This window comes from Lithobates pipiens, unplaced genomic scaffold, assembly GCF_037356315.1.
Source record: "Lithobates pipiens isolate NorthernLeopardFrog02 unplaced genomic scaffold, aLitPip1_a1.2 Scaffold_10, whole genome shotgun sequence".
Lineage (NCBI taxonomy): Eukaryota > Metazoa > Chordata > Amphibia > Anura > Ranidae > Lithobates > Lithobates pipiens.
The window spans coordinates 158,101,666-158,129,415 of NW_027507686.1; the positions used below are offsets into that span (position 1 = coordinate 158,101,666).

The 27,750-nt window shown below is 42.6% G+C and overlaps 1 protein-coding gene across 1 annotated transcript in view; it reads left to right on the forward strand.

The window, feature by feature from the left end:
- The window catches only part of CHD9 (chromodomain helicase DNA binding protein 9), a 318,355-nt gene that overhangs the window by 256,472 nt on the left and 34,133 nt on the right, over positions 1-27,750 (forward strand). Inside the window, 9 exon segments of the mRNA XM_077458469.1 lie at positions 2,773-2,862; positions 10,782-10,885; positions 12,894-13,011; positions 13,101-13,158; positions 13,341-13,383; positions 16,346-16,565; positions 16,817-17,019; positions 19,204-20,064; positions 22,656-22,816. Of these exon segments, the coding sequence (XP_077314595.1) occupies positions 2,773-2,862; positions 10,782-10,885; positions 12,894-13,011; positions 13,101-13,158; positions 13,341-13,383; positions 16,346-16,565; positions 16,817-17,019; positions 19,204-20,064; positions 22,656-22,816 (1,858 nt within the window).

Sequence of the window (27,750 nt, forward strand, 5' to 3'; positions counted from 1 at the left end):
CGTGCGCTGGTCGGGAACCGGTTAAAGGCAGATTTTGTTTTAACCACTTGCTTACTGGGCACTTAAACCTCCCTCCTGTCCAGACCAATTTTCAGCTTTCAGTGCTGATGCACTTTGAATGACAATTGCGCGGTCATGCTAAACTGTATCCAAATGAAAGTTTTTTATAATTTTTTCCCACAAATAGAGCTTTCTTTTGGTGGTATTTGAGCACCTCTGCAGTTTTCATTTTTTGTTATATTTTGTTATAAAATTTTAAAACCGGTAATTTTCCTCCTCTGCTGATGTACGCTGATGAGGCAGCACTGGTGGGTGGCAGTGATGGACACTGATGAGTAACAATAATGGGCACTGATCAATTTCACTGATGGGCAGCACTGCTAGGTGGCACTGATTGGCACCACTGGTGGGCTTTGATAGGTGGCACTTGTGGGTATTGATAGGTGGCATTGGCAGGGGGTAGTGGTGGGCATAGATGAGGCATAATTGCCTCTTCGGGACCGTTGTCCCTTTCAGATAAGCCGTGGTCTGCTTTTTTTTCTCCTCACGCTGTCAGCGTGAGGAGAAAAAGAAAATGATTACCGAGCTTTTGTTTACATCATGTGCTCAGCTGTCATTGGCTGACAGCTGATCACATGGTAAGGGGCCAGGACCGGCCCCTTACTCGGATCAGTAATCACCCGAGACTCAGTGATCGCAGCGGGCTCCGCACTCGCCCTGCGAAGCGTGCACAGGGAGCGTGCACAGGGGAGACCGTCATATGACGGCCTTCCGGAAATTCAGGTCCCCACTGTGGCCATCATTCGGCTATAGCACGGACGTCAACTGGTTAAATAAACATGTCATACTTGCCTGTTCTGTGCAGTGGTTTTGCACAAAGTAGCCTCAATCCTTTTCTTCTCGGTTCCCTTGCTGGCGCTCCTGGCCCCTCGTTTCTTCCAAGCTGCTTGCTATGGGGACACTCAAGGAGGCTCTCTCCCGAGCCACTACTTTGTGTGTCCGTTCACACATGGAGCATGGCTCGGCCCTGCTCCGCTCTCTCATTACTGGTTGTAATTGACAGTAGCGGGAGCAAATGGCTCCCTCTGCTGTCTCAGCCAATGATGAAGGAGAGACCCTGGAGAGATGCTGCTCTTGTGCACATTGCTGGATCAAGAAGGGGCTCAGGTAAGTATTAGAGGGGCTACTGCACACAGCAAGTTTTTTACCTTCATGCATAGAGTCTTTACAACCACTTTGACCACTTCAATACATGGCATTTTCACCCCCCTTCCTGCCCAGGCCAATTTTCAGCTTTCATCTCTGTAACATTTTGAATGACAATTGTGCGGTAATGCAACGTTTTATCCAATTTAAATTTTGATCATTTTTTCCCCACAAATACAGATTTCTTTTGGTAGTATTTGATCACCTCTGCGGTTTTTATTTTTTGCGCTATAAACTAAAAAATGGCCAACAATTTTGAAAGAAACACAATATTTTTTACTTTTTGCTATAAGAAATATCCCAATTAAAAAAAAAAAAAAATGTTTTCCTCAGTTTAGGCGATCTATATTCTTCTACATATTTTTTGGTAAAAAAAATCGCAATAAGCATATATTGATTGAATTGTGCAAAAGTTATAGCGCCTAGAAAATAGGTTATTGATTTATGGCATTTTTATTATTATTATTTTTTTTTTTACTAGTAATGGCCACGATCTGCGATTTTTAGCGAGAGTGCGACATTGCAGCAGACACATTGTACACTTTTGGCATCTTTGAGGCGCTGTAGGAGCGGTGTATACACCACTCCTAAGGCGCCCCTGTCTATTGAAATTAATGGGCAGCGCTTTGGGTGTGCTTTTAACCTTTTTTCTGACGTTAGTGGGTGTTAAAAGCACCCTGCTAGCGGCCAAAAAGCGCAGCAAAAACGAAAGTGAAAGTGCCCTTAAGGCGTCTGCACTGTGGATGGAGGAGCATTGGAGACACCTTTGGAAAGCAGCGTCGTCAGTCTGAGACAAGGGTAGTGTTAGATTCACTAGCGGATTTAAATGGATTTGACTAAATCGACTAATTAAAGCCAAACATCTGCTGACACTTTTTATGCTGTAACAGCAACCGTTTTTATTTTTAGGATAAAGATTTGAACATACATGAATAAAAGCTGACTATTGTACACACCCCTGTCAGTGTTAAATGGCTTGTCTCAACCTTCTAACATCCACATTTGCTGCTCAGCTTGTTTTGTTAAAGAAAGTTCATTTTTTGTTTTAGGGTTCAATATCACTTTCATCTCTTGCCTTTACCCACTTTTAAAAGTTTATTTTTTGGACTCAGTCTTTAGTGTTCTAGCAAAGCTAGTGAACTGGAGAGAGTACCACCCAACCTTTGTATCATTAACATGAACCTGTGCCACTTCTGCTAAAGAGACCTTGAAGTGAGTGACCTTTTTGCCATTGAACTTCACTCTTCCTTCATGCATCAGTAGTAGAGGAGCAGTTATCAGTGTGTGGTTTAAATTACTAGAGGAGAAAACAGATCTCTGCCATGGTGTGACCAAGGAACCCAAGATGGCCGGAAAGAGGAGCTCAATATTGCTTTCTGCACTTAATTTCAGGATGCGATAAAGAAATTCATTTTGATATTTTTTTTGCATAACTATGTTAAATTTGCAAAGTTTACAAATCTTTTCTATAGTGGTAACTTGACATTTATGTCATATAAACACAAAAGATATACAAACTTCATCCAGGTTATCAGTGTCTTTTTTTTTTTTTTTTTTTAATTGCAGGGTTTTACTTCGAGTGAGAATGTTGTACTATCTCAAACAAGAAGTGATTGGTGCTCACAGCATGAAAGTTCTGGAGGGAGTGGATGTCAGGTAACTTGATGTCTTAATTCAGTCTTGCTAGTGTATATTGAAGTCTTTGCTTTTGACTGAGAATTCGTTATATTGCGAATGCACTGAAATTTATGGTATCCTTCCAACTTTAGTGTCTGCCATTGCAGACTCTATTCTATTTGGACCAAAACAATTCTTACATTTCTGCTATGGACATGTCAGCAATAGCATTGGTATTGCTTAAAAGAACAAAGTATAATTTATGTAATTTATAGGGCAAACATGGCTTTCTTTTGATATTATTCTGCAAAAAAATAAATAAATGTCTATGCAATCCATAGACAAAAAAAAATAACCTTATTTCAAAAACACTTATTTAATCACCTAACCCTTAACCATTGGCTCAAACTAAATCCCTTTGTGCTTGGCTAATATTTGTCTGCTGATTTTTTTTTTAAATGTTTTTAACCATTATTATTTTAACTTTTTTTGTTTTATTGGATTTTGTTCGTATTTTTTTTTTAAATATATATAAAATGTGTGTATGGCATTAAAAATGCACACAATTTAAAGCATAGTTAAAGCGGGAGACACACAGGACCTAGAAGACAGTAGGGTCCAGTCAGAACGTGCAGTGCGACTCACGCATGTGCAGTAGGGAAACAGGCTTCACTTCCTAATTCTCTTACTTAAGATGCCAGGGGGCCTCCACCCCAAGCCGAGGGACAGGTCAGCTTTGGGTGAGGACATTGCAGGCACCCTGGACAGGCAAGTGTCCTTATTTTAAAAGTCAGCAGCTGCAGTATTTGTTTTATTTGTAAATAACTTTGCAATGCTTTGTAAATTAAATTTAATTCTATGAGACAAACTATAATATATATATTGTGTTACTAAAAAAAATATATTTTGTATTCATTTTTATTCACTCTGGACTCTTCTGTTTGTGCTCAGTTACTGGCGTAGTCTGCCCAAAAACGTCTGGCAGAGTCTATCGCTAATCCTCCTGAGCCCATAAATCAAACCAGATCTGTAGGTACTTCCAATTTGGAGTCTCAACAGTCAATTTCAGAAGAGGCTGGTTGTTGGGTCACCATGGTCTCCTGCAGTTGACTGATATAGAGAAGGGTTGTTCCAAACCTTATTGATGCAGTGCACATCACCTAGATATCACCATAGCAAGACTCTAGAGGATCAGCCTGCAGTTCCCACCTCGGGTCTTTCAGCGCTCCTGCAGACCTTTCCACTTCACCTGTTATTTGAGTCATTCCTCTGTGTTAAATGTAAATGCCTAGAATGGTTCTGCGACCCACCTCAAAGTGTGACAAAGTATATCCTCTTTGAGAAGGACTTTGTAAGCCAAATGGTCTGTATCCACTGTGAATGCACAAGTGAATTGTGTTTAACTGTAACTGCGTTTTGTTAATACTGCCAAAATGGTTAATGGTGTGCTCAACTTTTGGGTCTTTACTGATAAACTGTTAAATTTCCCCCTTGGATCAAAGTTTGAATTGACTGTTTAGTGCTCCATCCTGTGTTGGCGGTAACCCTGACCTGTCAAACCGTGTCAGAATGGGTAGACTTCCCTATTTTATAGAGCAGCTGAAGCACGTCAATAACTTTATGATATAGTTGTGATGGTGTCTGGCTGCATGCATGTGACACTCATGAATTGTCCAACAAACATCTGGCTCACTTACTCTTGAAGAGATGACGTCTCTTAGGGCCTGCTCTTATTAACACTGTCATTAGCAACACTATGCGTGCCCAAAGTGTACTCTTGCCTCAACACAGGATATCTTCAGACGGGTCAGAGAAATCCCACTGTTTTTCTTAATTTACTTTTGGCAGTAATTATTTGTAGGCCTATAGAGCACTAAAGCCCACTAGGGACCAAAGCCAGAAGCCTGGTAACCCCTCTGACCAACCTTCTGTGTGAAGGTGTGCTCCAACTTCTAAGGTGGGCTGTGCTATGTACATCCAGACGTATCCTTGTGCAGTTTGACAGGCATTTGGATGCTCAGGACACTGCTTTTGGCCCATTGGTTAACCCATTGTGTGTGGCATCTTCTAGTGCCTCTCATCTCCTGCCTTTTTCTGCAGCATTCAGCAGTGTCTCCCCCTTGTGTTCTCCGCATCCCTGGGACTCCCCTTTCCTGTGAAGGTGGGAACTTGGCCTTTAGAGTTGCATCCTAACTGCATTGTTGCTCTCCTCTTTAGAGAATTTTGCATCTTCAGATGCTACTGTACCCCTCACCGTTGTTGGTACCTGTGCATTCCTCCTCTGTAGAGGATTCCTTGACATCAAGGAACAGTTTTTTTTTACTTTTCCTTGCCCTAAGGCTGGGTACAAACCGAGCCGACTATCATCCAGTATCAGTTGAATTAACGGGAACCGGCCGACATTCGGTCAGTGTGTACAGCTGGCTTTCCTACAGAAGCTGGTCTAATGACCGACTTTTGAAAAAAGGATATACTGGAAAACCAGCATCCAATCTGCACTTGTAGCCAATGGCTGCACAATTGGTGTGTTTACACAAGAACAATGAGGCACCATTCACATTGGTGCATTTCCAAATGTAAGGCAAACTGCACAGAAAATGCATGCTTTGACCTGTTTTTCAGAAACTCACTGCCATAATCTGTAGCATTAGATTTGCTGAATATTATGTGTGGCCCTTTGGTGGTGAACACGGGCCCCTCTTTATCAGATTGACCACTATTGGCTTAGAGGCTTGTAGGGTACAAATGGAACATCATCTTGTCTTGATCTCCTCTTTTCGTTTTTCACTCTAGGTCCTCTGTTAGCTCTTTCTTGGTATCTGTTTGCTTAGTCTTAGTTTAAAGGAATTGTAAAGTCTCGTGTTTTTTTTTTTTTTTTTCCCCCCCTTAAAAATAACACTTACCTGCTTTGTGTGGTGATTTTGCACAGAGCAGCCCCGCTGAGACTGGCAGCCGCTGCTCTGTTGCTTCAGATGACGCTGACCAGGACCGGTCGGACAGTGAGGAGCAGTCCTCGTCCGGGTCTGCGCAAGACAAAGGGCTAGTTGGAGCACTTATCACAGCTGTGCGTGATACCCTGAAAATTCAGGATACAGCAGGTTCCTCTGTTGAAGTAGCGGTCCCCTTTGGGTCCCGTAAGCCAGCCGGTACACCTAAAGCTCCGTACACACGAGCGGACTTTTCAACATCCAAAGTCCGTCAGACCGAGTCCGTCAGACTATCCGATCGTGTGTGGGCTGCAACGGACTTTAGCTTCGCAAAAGTCTGACGGACTTTAGAAATGAAGCATGCTTCAAATTTTCCCGACGGAACTCCGCCGGACCCGGTCCCCTTCGAAAAATTCGCTCGTGTGTGTGCTACTCCGACGGACTAAAACCGACGCTAGGGCAGCTATTGGCTACTGTCTATGAACTTCCTACGTCGAATCCACTCGTACGTCATCACGTTCGACTCCGTCGGAGTTTGGTGTGATGGTGTGTGGTCAAGTCCGTTCGGTCGAAAAGTCCGCCAGAACTCCGTCGGAACTCCGTCGGAACTCCTTTGGAGGTCTGTCAGACTTAATCCCTCTCGTGTGTACGGGGCTTAAGGTGTTTCTGTATCTGATTTATTTTAATAAGTTCATATACAAGGAATGGGGAAGCCCGCAACGGACCTTCTCGGTGCCTAAAAGAATGGCGGTGCACTAACCCTTTGAGGAGAGCCTTCTGTCTTGGACCCCCCAGTATCCAGGATAAACAAAGTAACAGCGATCCCAGTAGAGGGGACTCCTGCATGCAAGAACCCTACCGACAGGAAGGCAGAGGCAGTGGCCCGTTCCTTTTTTACGGTTGAGGGGTCAGCAATAAGACCAGTACTGTCCACAGCACTTGTGTCGCAGACACTTACTGAATGGGCAAAACATTTTCACCGCAAATTGGGGAAGCAGCAGGCTACTACCGTTTGTGTGGAAATGGCAGACCAGTTAGTGCACGGCCTTAAGTACGTTTGTGACGCGGCCCTGGATACACTTCCTTTGCTCTCCAGGGCTTCAGTGTCAGCAGTGGTGCTGCGGTGCCTGATTTGGCTAAAATGCTGATCTGTGGACCAGGCATCCAAAAAAGTCTTGACGGATCTACCCTTTCTTGATGAGTGGCTCTTTGGAGCCTCATGGGATAACATTATTAAGAATGTCACAGGTGGGAAGAGTACCTTGCTCCCACAGGCCAGGAAAACTAAGGAGCCATGCCATAGGCAAGGGCCCTCATTTTCCGCTCAAGAGGCTTTTTCGTCTGTCCGGGACTTCGGCTAAATGCTCCCAGTCTGACAGGATGACCGCTGAGGGACAAAAGCGTCCCTCGAACCGCAAGCCTGCGAGCAAAAGTGCTACCACATGAAGGTATGCCCCCCGCCCATCTCTCGGGTGGGTGGTCGCTTTCGGGAGTTTGCAGCCTGGTGGGCCTCTCAGCTGTCCGATCAATGGGTCTGCGAACTGATTTCCTCTGGCTGCAAGATAGTTTCTCTCTTGGCCACCAAACAGATTCTTCCCTTCCAGCATACCCTTACTCCCGCCCCCCCCCCCCCCGGGAGGCTCTATTGGGGGCAGTAAGGGACCTGCTAAGCCGCGGGGTGATAGTGCCTGTTCCGGAACCTGAAAGGTTCCAGGGGTTCTACTCCAAACTGTAGTCCCCAAAAAGGAAGACATACGTCCAATCTTGGACCTGAAAGCTCTCAATTGCTTTGTAAAAGTACACAGGTTAAGAATGGAATCAGTTCGCTCAGTAGTCCCTGCACTCCATCAAGGGGACTCCCTGGCGTCTTTGGACATCCAGGATGCGTACCTTCACATACCCATATGCCTCAGGCATCAGAGGTTTCTGCGATTTGCAGTAGGGGAAGCCCACTACCAGTTTTTGGCGCTCCCTTTTGGCTTGGCATCAGCACCCAAGTCTTTACCAAGGAATTGGCTCCAATTTTGGCGTTGTTGCGACAACGCAGGATTGCAGTGGTAGGTTATCTAGACGATCTCCTCCTGAGAGCACCTTGTGGCGATCACCATGCAAACCCTGCTGGAATTTAGGTGGCTGTTGAACCTCAAAAAGTCGGTGCTTATACCGACTCAGCACTTGGAGTACCTAGGCTTACTGCTGGACTCCATGGAAGCGAGCGTTTTTCTCCCCTTAGACAAACTGCAGACTCTCAGAGTCGTGGTAAAACTATGGATGAACCGCAGGTGGTCGTTGCTGCGCTTCTACATGTGAGTCCTGGGCCTCATGGTGGCTTCCTTCGAGGCGGTATCGTACGCCCAGTTTCACACAAGAGTCTTGCAGAGGGAGATATTGACGAAATGGGACAAATCTCCGTTATCCCTGGATCAGCAGATTCGGGTGAGCCAGTCAGTCAGGGACTCCCTGCTCTGGTGGCTGAGGTCCCCAGCACTTCGGTCCAGGAAGTCACTCCTACCTCTGCATTGGACAGTGATCACAACGAACGCCAGTCTAACCGGCTGGGGTGGAGTACTGGGAGTACAGTCGACCCAGGGCCTCTGGTCGGGGGAGGAATCCAAGTTGCTGTTCAATGTGCTCAAGCTCCGAGCTATGAGGCTATGCCTCCCCACATGGTTGACGAGACTAAGAGGGCATCCGATCAGGTTCCAGTCAGACAACACCACGGCGGTGGCATATGTCAACCATCAAGGAGGAACAAGAAGCTCGGCTGCAGCATGGGGGGGTCGCTCGCATTCTTCAGTGGGCAGAGCGACATGTACCGGCCTTGTCAGCTATTTACATCCCGGGAGTAGAAAAACTTTCAGGCGGACTACCAAAGTTGCCAGATGCTGGACCCAGGAGAATGGGCATTGCATCCGCAGGTGTTCAGGCTGCTGTGCCTGCGGTGGGGCACACTAGATGTGGATCTCCTGGCCTCCCGCCTTAATCGGAAGGTGCCGAGATTCATATCCAGGACAAGAGATCCTTGGGCAGAAACATCCGACGCGCTGGTGGCTCAATGGGGTCAGTACCGACTGATCTACGCCTTTCCTCCGCTAAAACTGTTACCACATCTGCTCCGCAGAGTGGAGGCCGAGGGGATTCCAGTGATACTGATTGCCCCAGATTGGCCTCGGTGTCCCTGGTACACCGACCTAGTACGCCTGGTTGCGGACGCTCCCTGGCGACTACCATTGCGAGAAGACCTTCTGTGTCAAGGTCTGATTCTCCATCCTGCTTTACCATCGCTGGTTTTAACGGCGTGGCTGTTGAGAGCCAGGTGCTAAGGAACCGGGGCCTGTCGGACTATGTGATTTCAACTATGCACAAAAATCTTCTTCTCGGAAGATATACCATCGTACCTGGAAGGCCTACATCTCCTTGTGTGAGGAAAAGGGATGACATCCGCGCACCTATTCTGTTTCCAGGATCCTGCTGTTCCTACAGCGAGGAGTAGTCCAGAAATTGGCTTTAAGCACCATTAAGGGACAAATATCAGCTTTGGCTGTTTTTTTCCAACGACTCCTGGAGTCTCACTCTCTAGGAAGCACTTTTATTCAAGGGGTCCAGCATGTAGTCCCTCCGGTGCGTCCACCTTTGCCCCCGTGGGATCTTAACCTGGTGCTATCGCCCCTTCAGAAACCGCCATGTGAGAACATCAGGTAAATTCCCTTGTTGATTCTTTCGCAGAAAGTGGTCTTCCTAGGGGCTATTACATCGGCATAAAAGTTTGACGCCATACCACGAGCGGGCACAATTTTGAAGTGTTGGGTATCAGTTTACTCAATGTAACTTTATCTTTCACAATATAGCAAAAAAATTGGGCTAATTTTACTGTTTTATTTTTTTATTCAAAATTGAATTTTTTTTAAAAAAAGTGCGCTTGTAAGGCCGCTGCGCAAGTATGGTGTGAAAAAAAAGCATTGCAATGACTGCCATTATATTCTCTAGGGTATTAGAAAAAAAAACCAATATATAATGTTAAAGGGGTTCTAAGTAATTTTCTAGCAAACAAAAACTGTTTTAAACATGTAAACACCGAGTCTGAAAAAGAGGCTTGGTCCTTAAGTGGTTAAAGATCCTTGTTCCCCTTGAATGTCAGCATACAGCTCACACTGTGATCCTGCTGCAGGTAATCTCTTTGGGGATAGAGGATGTCTGGAGGCCTTCACAGGATCCGATCTTCTGGAGCTAGGACTGACTTCTGTGGCAAATCTGCAGCCTACTGAGGCGGTTTCTCCTGATCTCTTCAGTTCTCGGTTGAACATTTTTAGTTCCTTGCTTTTACAGCTTGCTTAATGGACCGAGCGGGTTAGATGACTTGTAAAAACCATGTCTTGTTTATGGTTAGGCAAGTCATGTAGAGTACTTTTCTGCCAGACCCCAAGACACCTTTTTTGGGTGTTTTTTTTGGATGGGTCTTGCTTATCTGTTGTTTTGGGTTCACCAGTCTAGGTTCATGATATTCCCCACACCTATCTTTAATTCTTCTGTCCTGGTCTGAGCACCAGGTGGATCATTATAGCCTCCTGTAATTGTTGGCAGACTTTCCAGCTTGTCAAAAAAACATCATCTTCATCTAATTCAGATTTTGAATGACCTGCTTCTGAATTCCTGTGTCCCTCAGTGGTTGACAGAAAATAATATTTCACAGTAAAATCAATTTTTTCTAGTCAATCGAGAAACCGTTTCCCATCCTTCTGTGTTTTTTTACCAGCGCTGTGTACTGCATGCATACGAAACTGAGTTGCTGGGTAGTGAAGTGGGTAATGTGAATGTTGGCTTACAACTTTGTTTGCTAGTGTACCAATCTACTGTAGGTGGCAATATACAGTAACCCAAAATACAAATGCACAAACCATGTTTTTCTATTGTGAGCCAAGCACATACCACAACAAACACCATATAGAAGTAATTATTGTTAAATAACACCCTTACGGTCAGATATCTATTTTCACTTTTTACTAAAACTTTTTTCTTTTCCATTATATACAGTGAAATCAGTCTATGGGTTCCTGAGCCAGATCATTCGGAGTTACCTGTGGACTGGTGGGATGCTGAAGCCGATAAGTCTCTTCTAATAGGGGTGTATAAGCATGGTAGGTGGAATGTCTGTCTTTAGTTTGTCCCAAAGATTGTTAAAACGCGTTTTTGCTGAACTTAAAGTGATTGTAAGGGTTTTTTTTTTTTTGTTATGTTTTTTAAATGACAAACATATCATCCTTGCCTCCACTGTGCAGCTTGTTTTGTACAGCAAAGCGAAAATATATGAAGGCTTATTACTTTTAAAACCATTGTATTTGATAAAGCTCTTTTTCCTGACTTCTGTCTTCCGTGTTCAATACTGTTCTTGCTTCCACCCTTACTCCCTTTCCATGTCCCTAATCTCGCATGCGCATAGTACTTGTCAAGCCAAGCGCTTGCTGCTGGCTGAAGGCTCAGCTTGTGAATGGGAAACAGTCTCGCACAATGTCAGAGCTGAAGTCAGACAAAGGAAATGACATAGCCCCGCCATGTAAACACAATTTTTCCGGCAAGAAGGGACTGACAGAAAAATGGAACTAAATGCACATGCGCCAATTACATCATTAATTAGAAAAGGACAGATTACACAGAAAGGGATAAGGTAGGAGGCGGTTTACACAAACCAAAAAGTTCACTAGGTAGGGAAGCTTGATATGGTGGAAATAGCACAGGATGGGTTTACTACCGCTTTAAGTAGCAGAGGGGGGTAATTTTAATTTTACAGGTGGAGGCCACTGACATTTTTTTTCCCCTACTCACCTTTTCTGACTGTTTTTAATAGTTTTGCATTTGGCTAGGGTCAGTGTTACTATTGGTAGCATGAGACGATACCTGGACCCCAATGCCCAGGCAGTCCAACTTCTCCAGGATGGCATATCAATACATGCCATTGCTAGAAGGTTTGCTGTGTCTCCCAGCACAGTCTCAAGAGCATGGAGGAGAGATTCCAGGAGACAGGCAGTTACTCAGAACACCTCTGGGACATTATCATTTTAATTTCCATCAAACTATGTGACATCCTTTAATTCCTAACACATTACCCAGTGCAATATAGATATCCAGCATGATATTTTCCCCCATTGAGATCTGATGTGTTTTAAAAGTATTCCTTTCATTTTTTTGAACAGTGTAGATTTGGGATACTATACAGCCAGTCTTGGTATCCAGACAACACGGTATTGCTCACTCTGTAATCTCTCTGCAGATTGTAATGAACAGTACAGCCTGTTATAAGGCCCACCGCAGCTTGTGAATTGGCACAGTTAGGTCATCACCGGGCTCTCTTCTGCTTTTATTGTTAAACTGAGAGTATTGCGCAGTACAATATAGCTTTACTGGGTAACACTGTTGACTTTACGTTTCCTATGGTGTTTTACAAGAGAATACAGGGGGCTGATATCAAGTCTGATCCAGAAACATTTTCTAGCTGTATTCAAAATATATGAAATGGCCTTTAAAGTAGAACTAAAGACAAAATGTCTATTTTTTTTTTTTTTGGATAGTGTAAGGGATGGTTATAGGCCCTGTCAGTCTTTTTTTTCTTTTCCCCATCTGTGTGCCATAGGGTGAGATTTCCTTTTGTTTCCTGCCCCATCCCCAAAACAGGAAGTGAGAAAATCCCTCCAAACATGAGGGAATCCCAGGGTGTTACCAATGTCCCTGTTGGAAGATTTTCCCTTTATTACTGTTCTGGTGTCAACCCAAAATTTAGGATTTCCCTTTATTTTTGGCAAACAAATCAAATAAGGTGAATCTCCCTGACAGGGGCACAGACAGCAATAAAACCTGATAGGTGTTCTAATCTCTCTCCACTCTATCCAAAACAAAAAAAAAGTTTTGCCTATACTTATACTTTAATAAATCCATAACTGAAATAAATGGTATTCTTTACTTTTTTACCAGGGTAAAATCGGCATGGAGTTCCTCTGTCTCTTTAATGCCTTGCGAGTCCCTAAATATGTGTATGGCATCCTCCAGTTGCAATTTACACTCCCCCCCTAAGTGATTGTGTTATTTTTACCACGGGTGCTGAAGTGGTGCTGTTAATGGACAGTACATTTTTTTCTCTTTTTGTGTCTACAGGTTATGAAAAATACAACACTATCAGGGCAGACCCAGCACTCTGCTTCCTGGAAAGAGCTGGAAAGCCAGATGAAAAGGCAGTGGCAGCAGAACAAAGGGCGAATGATTACATGGATGGGTACGTTGGGAAATACAACATATGGACTTGCTGGTCAAACATTTTCAGTTGAATAGGGAATAATGAATACTCATTATTTTTTATTACAGTGATGTTGAAGATCCAGAGTACAAACCAGCTCCTGCTTTATTTAAAGATGACATGGAGGTAACACTGAGATATAACATTATAACTATTGTGTTTCAGCATTTATTTTGGCTTATTTATAAAAAGTAGAACAATGTAAAATGTAGGTCTTATCAATAGCAGAGGAGACAGTGGACTTCTTTCCTACATGTATAATAAATCTGCCTTTCATGGCTTTCTTTTTTTTTTTTTTTTTTTTGTAGGATGATGCTTCATCTCCAGGTGATCTTGTTATAGCAGATGGTGGTAAGTTCTTGCCATAAGCCTTTCTACTTTTAACTTCCAGTTCTTGTATAACGATTTTGCAAAGTTAAATTATAAATAACGATAACAAATCTTACGAGTGTGCTTTGCCTACAGATTTTTGTTATCCCGTATTTGAGCTGTAAAGTGTCACTAAATAATATCCTTCTTCAAACATAATTAATACACATCCACTACATAATAACCCTGCAATCTTTTTCATTACATTTTTTCTTACTGTATTTTTCTACCTTTTTGTAACATCCTTCTTGAGCTCCTAAACTTCTAATTTGTAGTGCACACTAGTTGCATTCATGTGCACTGTTTGCACACTACAAATCCCATAGTTCATAGTTCCTAGTCCTTTTCCAGAGCAAGCAATAGAGGGTGGCTATGTTCCTACTTACAATGGGACCATGGAGAACAAATGTAGACACCCTCTAACAGGAAATCGAAGAAGGCTGAGAGCAACAGAAGCTACTTTTTGAGTTAGGACAACAAACTTAAATAGGATTTTTTTTAAACTAGATTCACTTTTAGCTAAAGATGCTAGTTCATGTCTGATTTTATATTTTCACATCCAGTTAGTCACCCTCTCCTTATTTCTCTGGAGAGTGCTTGGCAGCAGGCACCCCATTCTAGAACATGATGCTGTATAATATTCCTGTTTGGACACCTTCTTCATGAGAACTTGCATACCTAATAATTGGTGAAAAGAAAGCCCTACTGGTACTTACTAGTCTGAGAACTCACATAGATTAACAATTATTCCATACAAAAGCATTTTTGAGATATAGACCATTCTCCTGCTGCCATTAGGAAGGGGTCATGTGGTATAGAACAATGTGAAGATCCATGTTAATAGAAAAGAATACATACATTCCTGGTGTGCAGTTAACTTTATATATTCTTGCAGTTCAAGCTAATCAGAGGTACAGTATAAAATTTCCAATAGTAGTTTTTGCAGTGTGCTTTAAAGCGGTTGTATGGCCTAGTGAAAAAAAGTAAGGCAAAGGCCTAATGAGCAAGTACGCACCGCATACTAGCTCATTATAAAAAAAACTTACCTTAGAACGAAGCTCCTGCACTGCGACCGGTCATCGCTGAGGGAGCTGACATGTTGCCTTGGCGATTCTTCTGGGTTTACAGCTGTGAGTGGGCGGAGCCACCATGATAATCCCGCGCAGGAGTTCTTTCCGGCAAGGTTCTCTGATTTTCCGGCAGCGTCTGCCGGACCTTTAAACCTTTATGTGCCGCTGACATTAGCAACTGCATGCAAGGTCAATATCTCCTAAACCGTACAGGTTCAGGAGATATTCATTTTATGTACAGGTAAGCCTTTTTATAGGCTTACCTGTAGGTAAAAATGTGCTAAATCTATAACCACTTTTAATTAAAAAGTACAATTTCCCCTTTTAACAATCCTCAGTACTGTACTTCTGTACTTCTGCTTAGTTCTTATTGCACTTTTTTTTTGTAATAATCCCTTCAGAAAAGGTTTTTACTATAGCACATAGCAAGCATTTTGTGTTTTATAATCAAAGTAATTGGGATAGACTTAATCACTTGTAAGCTTATAATAAAGCTTACCTGTAAGTACAATAAATATCTCCTTTTTTTGTGCACCATTTAAGAGATGTGATCATACATGAATCAATACATGTGAAAAAACACCAGACAAAATCTATTGAGACGAAACGGAGTTGGGAGGACTCCACTGCCCCCACTTTTTATTTACAGAGCTCTTGAAAACACTTTTAAAATATTGGAATTTGACACCATTTACTCCTGTATGGAGATGGACCTTTCAAAAGTTTGGACACAACTTCAGAAGTTACAGCCCAGTTGCGTGCTGATATTATAAAGCGTTTGTGACTCATAGTTCAGACCCAAAAGAACATACGTTCTATCTGGTAAGCCTACATCTGCATAGGTGGCGGTGCTGTCACATTGGGGGTTGTACGTTGCATCCTTGGTTTTGGTGGTCTAATGATCGTCAAGCCTTTGACTCAACACTTGGGACTTTTTTCTTGCACCTAAGGACTTTTTCATATTCACATTTTTTTCTTTTTTTTTTCTTAATGTCTGATGTTAATATGTTTGGACATATTCAAGTGCAACATATATGTGTTGATTAGTTCATTATATCAGTCACGTTGTCACCTGCTGTTGAGCACGATATACAGTTGGTACCACAGATCAACCATTATATATTCATTTATTTTGTATGTTGTTTTTCGGCACTAATCTAGCTAGGCCATTAATTCAATTGTTGTAGTGATACACTTTATGTACTTTCAATACATGTGAAATACTAGCATAGCATTCCATACTAGCACATCATGCCATTTATTTGCAGTGGGACTTTTTTTTTTTTTTAAGATTTCACTATCTCTTTAAGGAGATATGTGCTGTTGCCCATTCAGAACAAGGTGTCAGTGTTTGTGTAAAGACTGTCCCCAACCACTTTATATTCCCCTCTCTTTGTTTCTGTTGATCCTTCTTCTGTGGCCACCATCGGCAATTTCCTAGTACTTTCAGGAATAGGGGAGCTTGGGACTGCTTTACATAAGCCCAGAAGTCAGTCCATGAGCAGTTGTATTTGGCCACCATTATATCTGGTGTTGGCTGGTGTCAAAGCACGGTGACCTTACCCACACAATCCTAGGGATTGGCTCGGGTCTGAGCTCTACATCACCAGTTTCTCCATGTCCAAACACATTGGGTATATTGTACTGTTGACCACAGATGGAGCAAATAGGGAGGAATGGAGATGATGGTTGTTTTTCCCTGGATGGGTAAGGTGACGTCTCTTTAAGAGGTTTTTTTCCAGGCAGTCTTTGTGCCTTTCTCTAAAAAGGATCCTTTCCAATATATGCTAATGTTTTTAAATGTAACATAATAAAGTTCACAAAATGCTCATTTTAATTTATGTAAATTGTTTCTTGGTTTTTCTTTATCTCAGATGGGCAGGTGCCTGAAGGTGATAAAGGTTACTGGCCAACACAGTCAGCACTGACCACGCGCCTTCGTCGACTTATAACAACATTCCAGCGCACTTCAAAGTTTAGGCAGATCCAGCAAATTCCAACAATGTTTCCAGTTCATGCAACAGTAACACAAGCACCTTATGAAGATGCTTCCTTGAATCCAAAAGTTGCTGCAAAAATAGAAAGACAGCAGAGGTTAGCAGCATCTTTTTTACTATATGATTGAAATAAAAGTCCACTTTTAATAATGGTCAGTGCACATTGCAGTAATCTGCAACAGCCAGCAAAGTCATTTATGGAATATGAATGCTAACTGGCTGCGGAGTGTTATTGGAATTTTCACATTGTTTACCAAACTACCTGGATCCTACATTGGGACCAGCTGGTTGCTGTGTGTTGTGGTTCATCACCAGTACTAAGTCTTTGAATGTTTTTGGTTGATGCAGGTGGACTCGAAGAGAGGAGGCTGACTTTTACCGGGTTGTCTCGACATTTGGTGTCGTGTTTGATCCAGGGAGGGGTCAGTTTGATTGGACAAAGTTTCGAGCAATGGCCAGACTACACAAGAAGACAGATGAAAGTCTTGAAAAATATCTCTATTCCTTTATAGCAATGTGTCGGAGGGTGTGTCGGTTGCCTTCTAAAGAAGGTAAGTTCAGTAAAACCTTGGTTTGAGAGTAACTTGGTTTGAGAGCTTTTTGTAAGACAAGCAACATTTTTTAATACATTTTGACTTGATTAACAAGTTGCGTCACGTCACAACTGAGTATAAAAGAGAAGAGAGGCTCCTCCAAGTGTAGCAATATGATTACATTTAATGAAGGCACAACATTTAGCAACTCACATGGTCAATGTTGAAAACAGCCACATCTAAATAGGCAGGCATCTGGGGTAAAGCTGTTCGCATAGACCATCCTCCGCATTGCCATCGACGTCATCCCTTCCACACACTGCAGAATGACAGCGGTGAGAGCCGGCAGTGTGGAGGACAGGCTATATGACCAGCTTTACCCTGGATGCTTGCATACTTAGATGTGCCTGTTTTAACCACTTCAATACAAGGCACTTTCACCCATTTCCGACCAGGACAATTTTCAGCTTTCAGTGACAATTTGAATGACGTTTGCGTGGTCATGCTACACTGTACCCAAACAAATTTTTTAGCATTTTGTTCCTACAAGTAGAGCTTTCTTTTGGTGGTATTTGATAACCTCTGCAGTTTTTATTTTTGCTAAACAAACAAAAAAAAAAAAAAAAATTTTGAAAAAAAAAACATTTTTCTTTATCGGTAATACAATTCCGTTTTTTCCTTCACTGACGGTTACTGATGAGGCGCCACTGATGGGGACTGATAAGGTGGCACTGGGGAGTTGGCACTGATATGTAGAATTGTTGGGCGGCACTGATGGACACCAATAGGTGGCACTGGAAGGTGGCACTGATGGGCACTGACTGGCTGTGATGGGCACTGATAGGCGGTACTGATTGGCAGCACCAATGAGGTACTGACAGGTTTTACTGCTAGGCACTCATTGGCACTGTGATGGGCACTGACACTGTGGTTGGCACTAATTGCCACTGTGATGGGCATTGTCATCTGTTTTTCTATGGGGCACTGACTGGCAGCTTATGGGCACTGTGGTGGCACATCTGATGGGGCTGTGCTGATAATCAGTGTGCTAATTATCAGCACAGACCCCCCCTTCTGACAGGGAGAGCCGCCGATCGGTTCTCCTTGTCAGCGTGAACTGAGGAATGCCGTTTACTGGCACTTCTTGGTTCACGCGATGATCAGCTGTGATTGGTCACAACTGATCACGTGGTAAGAAGCCTCTGTCAGAGGCTTCTTACCACGTTTGGAGATGCGGCGTGCCCTGCGGGCGAGAGCCAGCATGTTATCCTGCTGGACATCATATGACACCCAGTCAGAATAACTGAACCACTTCCCGGCCATCAATCTGCTATAGACCAGGTGGGAAGTAGTTAATCATCAATCATGTGAGTTGCTAAATGTTGTACCTTCATCAAATTTAACCATGTTGCTACACTTAGAGGAACCTCTCTTCTCTTTTATACTCTGTAGCTCCTGCTGGATTTTGCTTCTAATCCCCCTGTGGAGGCTGCCATCACATTGTTATAATCTTTTTTTATGGAATATAAATTGAAAAACCTATGAATAAATGGTTGTGGAATGAATCATCTGAGTGTCCATTATGTCTTATTGGGAAATTTGCTTTGCTATACAAGTGCTTTGGGATTACAGGCATGTTTCCGGAACTAATTATGCTCGCAATCCGATGTTTTACTATATATAAGAAGTAAGATGATCAACACTGCTTTTCATAATTGTGTTTACCACAAGGCAGATTGGCAATTACCCTGCCAATTCCCTGCACATATTTTGTTGGAAATTATGAAGGCTCTGAAGTTTGTGAGACATTTATCAGACGAAGGTTTATCATAGGTCCCCTTTCATATCGGAGCTATCTTCTGATTAAAATAAACAATGCCATCTACCAAGATTTTCAGTTCTAAATTGTTCTATTAAGAGAAAAAGATTTAACATTTGTTAGATGTCACTTCATATATACTGTATAATATATATACTGTACTTTTTTTTTTTTTTTTTTGGGGGGGGGGGGGGGGGACAACTTCTGTGCTATTTCGAAGCAGTCAATTATTATTTCCCTTTACAGTAGAAAGAGAATATATTGTGTATTTATATTGTAGAAGAGAATATAGCTTCTATAGAGTAACAGTGTCTGAAATAGTTCCAAAGTGCAACATTTATAAACATTTAAATATGAATTAACCCTTTTAACCCCTCTTTTAGACCTGGTAGACACATCCGTATCAATCCAGCCAATCACAGAGGAGCGAGCCTCCAGAACTCTGTACCGTATTGAGCTTTTGAGGAAGGTCCGAGAGCAGGCTATACGTCATCCACAGCTGTTTGAGCGTTTAAAACTTTGCCAACCAAACCCTGACTTGCCTGTGTGGTGGGAATGTGGTACACATGATAGAGATTTGTTAATCGGAGCTGCTAAACATGGTGTAAGCAGGACAGACTACCATATTTTGCGGGATCCCGAGCTTTCTTTTATGGCATCTCAAAAGAACTACAACCATAATAAAGGAACCTCCTCTACTTCTCTTATAGTTCCACCAAACCAGCTGCCATTGTCATCCTCACCACTTACTCCTCAATCCAGAACGCATGAACTAAAGGGGAGCCCTAATGAGGAGCTTAAAAATGATGCCGGAAAGGAGGATATTATAATGGCAGAGGAAGAACCTATGAAAATGAAAGAAGAGGCACTAAGTCTTGTAAATGGCCCTCTGACTCTTACTGGAGAACCTAGGCCAGCTGTCAAGTCAGAGACAGACAGACGCATGGTGGCAGCAAGGACAGAGCCTCTTACTCCAAACCTGACTTCCAAGAAACAAAGAATTGGCAAACTGGGTTCAGCCTCGAGTTCAGACTCTGAATCAGATTCAAACCGATCCTCCTGCTCCTCTAGATCTTCCTCTTCCTCATCTTCCTCCTCTTCTTGCTCACGCTCAGGATCCAGTTCTTCCTCCTCTTCTTCCTCCTCCTGCTCCTCATCTTCCTCTTCGTCTTCCTCCTCCTCTTCATCTTCATCGTCTTCATCTGAAGACAGTGACAGCGATGATGGAGATGAACAGAAATGCGGTAAGTAGCGTGTTGTTTGATCAAATACAGTGTATGCTAACGTTTAGGGTGTGTATCAATGTGGGAACACTTCGTCAGAGTTGCTAGACAGCTTGGACTTTGTGTGTTGACAGCCTTTCAGTAAGCTTCTCTTAAAGTAGTCGTTACAAAACTCGCTGACAGGCAGGGTTTATATAACAGAAGAGACCCTAGAGGTCTCTTCTGTCATAAATCTCACCCCTGCCTGTCAGCGAGTAATGTGATCTGAGCCGCACATGAGCAGCTCAGACCACATTTACCTCCCGATCTGTGGGCCACTGCGATGTGACTCCTCTGCGTATACACGAGTGACGTTGCCCCAGCAAAGCCAATCAATCGGCCAAAGATCGCAAACCTGAAAGAAAGACTGGGCGCAGATGGAAGCTGCCGGGGACGAGGGAGATCAGCACTGGAGGGCTGTGTTTTTAGGGAAGTCTGTCATAAAATACTAGTGTGCAGGGCCCCGTTAAAAAAATTTTTTTACTTTACTACTACTTTAATAGTAGGCACTAGCATGTAGTTGTCTTCTTCTATAGCAGCCATTCTCAACCAGGGTTCCACAAAAGGTTGTTAGGGGTTCCTTGACCTGTGGTTAATTGATCTCCCATTTGGCAGAGTCAGCTACATGACACAAATGATCTTTTTAGTGGTCTGCAAGGGTTGCATTTTTACCACTAGCCTAAAATGTACAAGGCCTTTTTCCCACTGCCCACAAATTAACTCGTTTTAGCATGAGTTCCCTGAGACCTGAAAATCATCTCAAGAATTTCCCTGGGGGTAAAAAAGTTGAGAAAGGCTGTTCTATATAGGCTGCAAGAAAATTTCCAGGGGAAAAGTACCTATTGATCATAAGTATTCTGAGGATAAAGTGTTTGAAATGAGAAAGAAAAGGACACATCTGAGGAATGGTTTTGGGTATCTGGAGAAAATATGAAGTTTTGAACATTACTAGTCAATTCTATGTTACAGAGAAAGCAGTGTTCTACAGGGGCAGTTTCTTCTTGTGAGATTCACAAACTACAGAAGTACTTTATGTGAGTGGTTAGAGTTTGGAATCACCTCCCAGTTGATGTAGTACGTTTTTTGTAAAAGATTTTTCTCTTGCATTCATTGACAGACACAACCTCTCTTCATTCTTGACCATAGATTTATAGTGCCATCTACAGAAGCAGTGAAAACAATGTGTCACCTGACACAAAAATTATATCTAAAATTAGATTAAAATCTGCTGCAGTTAAAAATTCTCTACCTTTGGTCAGAGGGAAATTAATATCATATAAAAAGTGTAACTGCGCTGATCTTAAAGTGCTTATACAATGTTACCACTGAAAACAATATGGGTGAAATGTGCACACACCTCAAAACTTTATAGCTCTATTGTGCAAAGTTATAGTGAAAATTATTAAATTATCAATTGCAAAAGTATCACAAACTGCAGAACACAGTTTTTTTTTTACAATATTTCCCAAAGTCCTCTTAACAATTCTATCTCATGTGCGTAGTGTGCTCAAAATCACATCCGTGCTATTTTAGAAGCCTTTTCACCACTTCATGCATCACCAAAACCTTCTGCAATGGTCACTCACCAAAGCCTAAAAAAAAGTTGCCTTTGGTTCATATTGGGATAAATTAAACACTCCACTTTCCTGGTGTTTCCCCAACTAGATTGCCACCAGTTACTCCTCAAATCTTGGTATCTCATAAGAAGTAAATAGCCATCATTGCGCAATATGCTGTTGTAAAATTCATTTAAACCAACAAGGTAAACATCCCAATTGTAAAAATGTACGCTCACAATTTCAAGTGCCTTTGGACCAGCACTGAGTCATTCCAGAAGTGTGTTTTTTAGGTTTGTTCCTCCGCTTTGTCTCCTGTGATGGGCGTGCGATCTAAGCCTCGATCTGGTACTGGTTGGGACAGGAAGCGATGTCAGCAATTAACCCAGATGTCCCTACGCGTTTCACATACATGCGTCATCAGAACGCTTCCTGATGACACATGAATGTATGCAAAACGCATAGAGGCTTCTGGGTAATCACTGACGTTGCTTTCTGTCCCAACCCGTACCAGATAGAGGCTTGGAATGTACGTAGATCCCGAGAGACGAAGTGGCGGAACGAACCTAAAAAATACACTGCTGGAATGACTTGGTCGGTCCGAAGGCACTTGAAATATCATCCCCCACAGATGGGGAAAAATTTACTTTAATTATAGTTCTCCCCAAATCAGTAGGCCCATAGTAGAAATGTAAAGGTTTCTGTGGCCCATGTGTGGTATACAGGTGTGGCCCTGTGCTTTTCCTGTTTGATTGACACAAAATAAAATCGCTGATTGAAATACAGATATCCACTTATCTCTACACTAGAAATGGTAACCATAATAAAAGTTCTGAAACACAAACCTTTCCTCTGGAAAGTGATGACCTGAGGGTGCCACATGACGGTTGTCTAAAACTCTTGAAAAAAAATGGGCTAGAAGATTGGAGGGGGCGGGGGACATGTAATTGGGTAGCTGTAGTTCTGATTCCTTCTAGCCTGTATTCGGTTTTTAATGACATGTTCTCTGCCTTGTAGAACGAGTGCCCCATGTGAAGGCTTACGATGAAGAGAGTGTAGCCTCTTTGAGCACCATACAGGATGAAACTCAGGACAGCTTTCAACTGGACAATGGAATCTCAAGCTCAAACTGTCTCACCCAAGGGGGATATATGTTTGCAGCTGCCCACTGGCCAAAGGTAACTGACATGTGCCATACTGTTATCTTTTAACAAGTTTTTAGCGCAATTTTATGACAATTATGCAGTTTTATATAGTTTTTTTGTTTTTTTTTATAAGCCTAAATAGCGCATTCATTGTTACTTGTTTGTATAACAGCACATGCTTTCAAAAACACAAATAAAAGCCTTTTCAAATCTTAAAAACAATTGAAGGGCTCATGCACATGGGTAGTTTGGTTTATAGAGCTTTTTTTAATGAATTGGGTATGTTTGGGGGCAAGAGAGGCAGAGATATAACTTGCTGCCAGCAGGCTATCAACATAAATGACAGGCTGAAATACGTGGAAGGTGGACGCTCTCACAAGCAGTACTAACATTTTAGAGACGCATGTTCAGGGACATGTCCCAGACATGAATTTCCTAAGTTCGGGAAATACGTCTGTCTGTAAATATACAGTGGGGGCGGAAAGTATTCAGACCCCCTTAAATTTTTCACTCTTTGTTATGTTGCAGCCATTTGCTAAAATCATTTAAGTTATTTTTTTCCCTCATTAATGTACACACAGCACCCCATACTGACCGAAAAACACAGAATTGTTGACGTTTTTGCAGATTTATTAAAAAAGAACTGAAACATCACATGGTCCTAAGTATTCAGACCCTTTGCTCAGTATTTAGTAGAAGCACCCTTTTGATCTAATACAGACATGAGTCTTTTTGGGAAAGATGCAACAAGTTTTTCACACCTGGGTTTAGGGATCCTCTGCCATTCCTCCATGCAGATCTTCTCCAGTTCTGTCAGGTTGGATGATAAACGTTGGTGGACAGCCATATTTAGGTCTCTCCAGAGATGCTCAATTGGGTTTAAGTCAGGGCTCTAGTGGGCCATTCAAGAACAGTCACGGAGTTGTTGTGAAGCCACTCCTTCGTTACTTTAGCTGTGTGCTTAGGGTCATTGTCTTGTTGGAAGGTAAACCTTCGGCCCAGTCTAAGGTCCTGAGCACTCTGGAGAAGGTTTTTGTCCAGGATATCCCTGTACTTGGCCGCATTCATCTTTCCCTCGATTGCAACCAGTCGTCCTGCCCCCGCAGCTGAAAAACATCCCCACAGCATGATGCTGCCACCACCGTGCTTCACTGTTGGGACTGTATTGAACAGGTGATGAGCAGTGCCTGGTTTTCTCCACACATACCGCTTAGAATTAAGGCCAAAAAGTTCCATCTTGGTCTCATCAGAACAGAATTGTATTTCTCACCATCTTGGAGTCCTTCAGATGTTTTTTTTTTTTTTTTAGCAAACTCCATTCAGGCTTTCGTGTGTCTTGCACTGAGCATAGGCTTCCGTCGGGCCACTCTGCCATAAAGCCCCGCCTGGTGGAGGGCTGCATTGAGGGTTGACTTTCTACAACTTTCTCCCATCTCCCGACTGCATCTCTGGAGCTCAGCCACAGTGATCTTTGGGTTCTTTTTTACCTCTCTCACCAAGGATTTTCTCCCCCGATAGCTCAGTTTGGCCAGACGGCCAGCTCTAGGAAGGGTTCTGGTCATACCAAATGTCTTCCATTTATGGATTATGGAGGCCACTGTGCTCTTCGGAACCTTAAGTGCAGCAGACATTTTTTTGTAACCTTGACCAGATGTGTGCTTTGCCACAATTCTGTCTCTGAGCTCTTCAGGCAGTTCCTTTGACCTCATGAGTCTCATTTGCTCTCACATGCACTGTGAGCTGTAAGGTCTTATATAGACAGGTGTGTGGCTTTTCAAATCAAGTCCAATCTGTATAATAAAACGCAACTGGACTCAATTGAAAGTGTAGAACCATCTCAAGGATGATCAGAAGAAATGGACAGCACTTGTGTTAAATATATGAGTGTCACAGCAAAGGGTCTGAATACTTAGGACCATGTAATATTTTCAGTTTTTCTTTTTTAATAAATCTGCAAAAATGTCAACAATTCTGTGTTTTTCTGTCAATATGGGTTGCTGTGTGTATATTAATGAAGAAAAAAAATTAACTTAAATGATTTTAACAAATGGCTGCAATATAACAAAAAGTTAAAAATTTAAGGGGGTCTGAATACTTTCCGTCCCCACTGTAGGTGCCTCTCAAAACAGAGTCCAGACACCACGTATTTCAACCTGTTATTTATTTTGTCAGGCTGCTGGAAGTGGTTGTACATTGCCCCTGTGCCTCCCTTGTACCCAAAAACCCACCGGGTTTTTATGCTCTGAGCGATAGTGCCTTTTTTCATGAGCCCTAAAGCAAATGAGTGAAATTAGACCTGATAAATTAGTCCTTATATTTACAGAGTCACTCAATCAGCTAGATCAGGGGTCAGCAAACTTTTTCCACTTAAGGGCCGGATTCAATGTATGTAAATACATGGAGGGCCACATTCACCGCTAATAAATGAAGATAATTATAATCCTAACATAGTAATAATAGTACAGGTTTAGCTCACTTTAAGGTGCTTTGCTAATTCAAAGCCAGTTCACCCTGAGGGAGCATGTGCCTGGGGATTTGGATTTTATTGCCCCCTCCCCCATCCTGGCACCCAAGGGTGGCTGACGCCAGCCCTGCCAGCCAGCATGGTCTGAAGAAGGGGTCCCCGTCTCCAGGGGTAATGGAGTCCTTAATAGGGCCCCCCATTGCAGTGTTTTCTGTACCCCATAGCAGTGTCCTCTGTCCCCCTTCACATCACTCCCATAGTGTTCTCTGCTCCCCTCCCCCCATAGCAAATTTCCTCTGCCCCCTGCTTCCTCCACCCCCCTTCCCCCCCATATTGTCCTCTGTACCCCCCTATAGTGTCTTCTGCCCCCCTCCACCCCACACACACTGTGTAGGTAGAACTCTCATAACTTACACAGATGTACAGCAGAACAGAGATCGATATCACAGGGCTGGATGGGGGCGAGGACTTCTGGTTAACTTTTCACATCAACAGGCTAGTGATCGATTTCTAGGATCACCCGGCAACCAATCACCTGTTAACTCCAGTGGTTCCTGCCTCCATCCAACCCTGTGATATCACCGCTATTCAATGAAGAGGACAGCAGTGTTTGCAGGGCAGGGTGCCAGTGAATTAATCATGGTCAATGACAGACCAGACATCTAGCAGTGGCAGGCCGGGGGTTGCTGACCCCTGAGCTAGATTATATGACATGGCCGGCATAAAGTGCATTTATAAGCAAATATTGGCAAGCGTATGTGACTGTTGATAGCAAATAGTAATGAACACTAGAAAATGATAATTCTGCTTTAAGTGAGTAGTTATGATGAGAGACGCTGTAAATCTACCTTTTTTTTTTTTTTTTATCCAAAAGTTTGAAAGCTGGAACACTGTCTTGTGTGAGAACATGTATATACTGTACTGTACACACCAATGTGTATTCACTTTTACATCCCTCACATTTATTCTTGCTGTAAATTGTCAGTTACTTACAGTACAATGATGGTTACAGTGAAGGGGCTGGGATCCAAAACACTGAGCCCCAGTTTGGTGATTATCCTTCTTTGGTAATAATTGTCTAATAAAACAGTATTGCCTAAACATACTTTGTCATAAAAGGTTATAATTTAAAATTTTGTCATTAAATCATGCCTTAGGAAGAGTAGAACATTAAAGTGTGTCTTTTGAGCTTCATGAAGAGGGCACGTTGGCCATGGAATCTCAATACATGTGGTTTTGCTGCAGCCTGCCCCTTTCTACTGCCTTTGCCTCCCTGTTGAATAGTAAGGCAGGCGATAGATGGTGTGATTTTCATTCCTGCAACCACGGGTTGCAGGAAAGAAATCACTTGATTCCCCCATCAACGCAGTCAGTGTTGATGGGGGAATCTCTCCTGCAGAACTCTTGTGTTCTCCCAGAAGGTGGGCACGGGGAAAGCCGTCTCTGCTAGGAAAACACTGTGATTATTGCTAGTGGCAATAATCACATGCCAAAAATCCAATATGCTCGTTGTACCTAAGACAATCGATACATTCAGCCTGTCCATAGATTTTTTAAAGTGTAATGGACAGCCTAAAGCTGGCCATAGATGGTTTGAGTCTTGGTCGGTTCAGCAGTAATGAGGTGAGAAGAGTGGGAAGGAACAGGCCACAGCATGACTGTGAAAGGCCTGCTTGCTGTTTGCATAAATATGGTTCCAGAGGTACAGGGGCCCTTTGAACATTAACTTTTCATTTGCACACACCCTGTGATCATTTAACATCTTAATGGCAAGGGCAAAGAACATAAACACAAAATTCACTCTTCAATACATATAAAATTAGCTGCTCACAACGTTGACATTTTGTTTTCAAAGCCACTGTTTGGCAGAGACGCTAAATGTTCTCATCGGGTTTTGGCTTAGTATATCTCCAGAAGCATGCTTGTGACGCAGGTTTCTGTTCATTTTCAGGACCATACTGTGTACCATTGGGGAATTTTCCCTTCCTGTTGAAGTAATGCAACAGGAACTTAGAGGAAATCTCTCAACATAAGGGAAATTCCCCACTTTAGGCAGTTCACCCTGGAACAGGTGTCACCATTCATTTTGGAGACAACTCTAAAATTTATGGATTTCCCTTCTTTTTTGTTGACAATGGTAACCGATACAAATAGAGGGGTGATTCACTAATAGGGGCACATACAGCAATAAAAAAAAATCATAGGCTGTCTAACTTCTCTCTACTTTATTCAAAAGATAAAAACAAAGGGTCTTGCCTAGATATGCACTTTAATTCTCTTATACAGCAGGACCGTGCTAAACAGGAGCAGTTTGATTTTATTTCCCATGTAAGTAAATGTACTGTGATAATGCTAACATTGAGGTGGATCTTGTGAAGCTGGGTGTGATCAACTTGCATGCCTGAACTATAAATATAAATGCTACATTTGCATTGATTACTGCTAAGAATTTCAGTATATGTTTAAAATGTTAACTTAATTAAAACACAAAGAACCAGCAGGT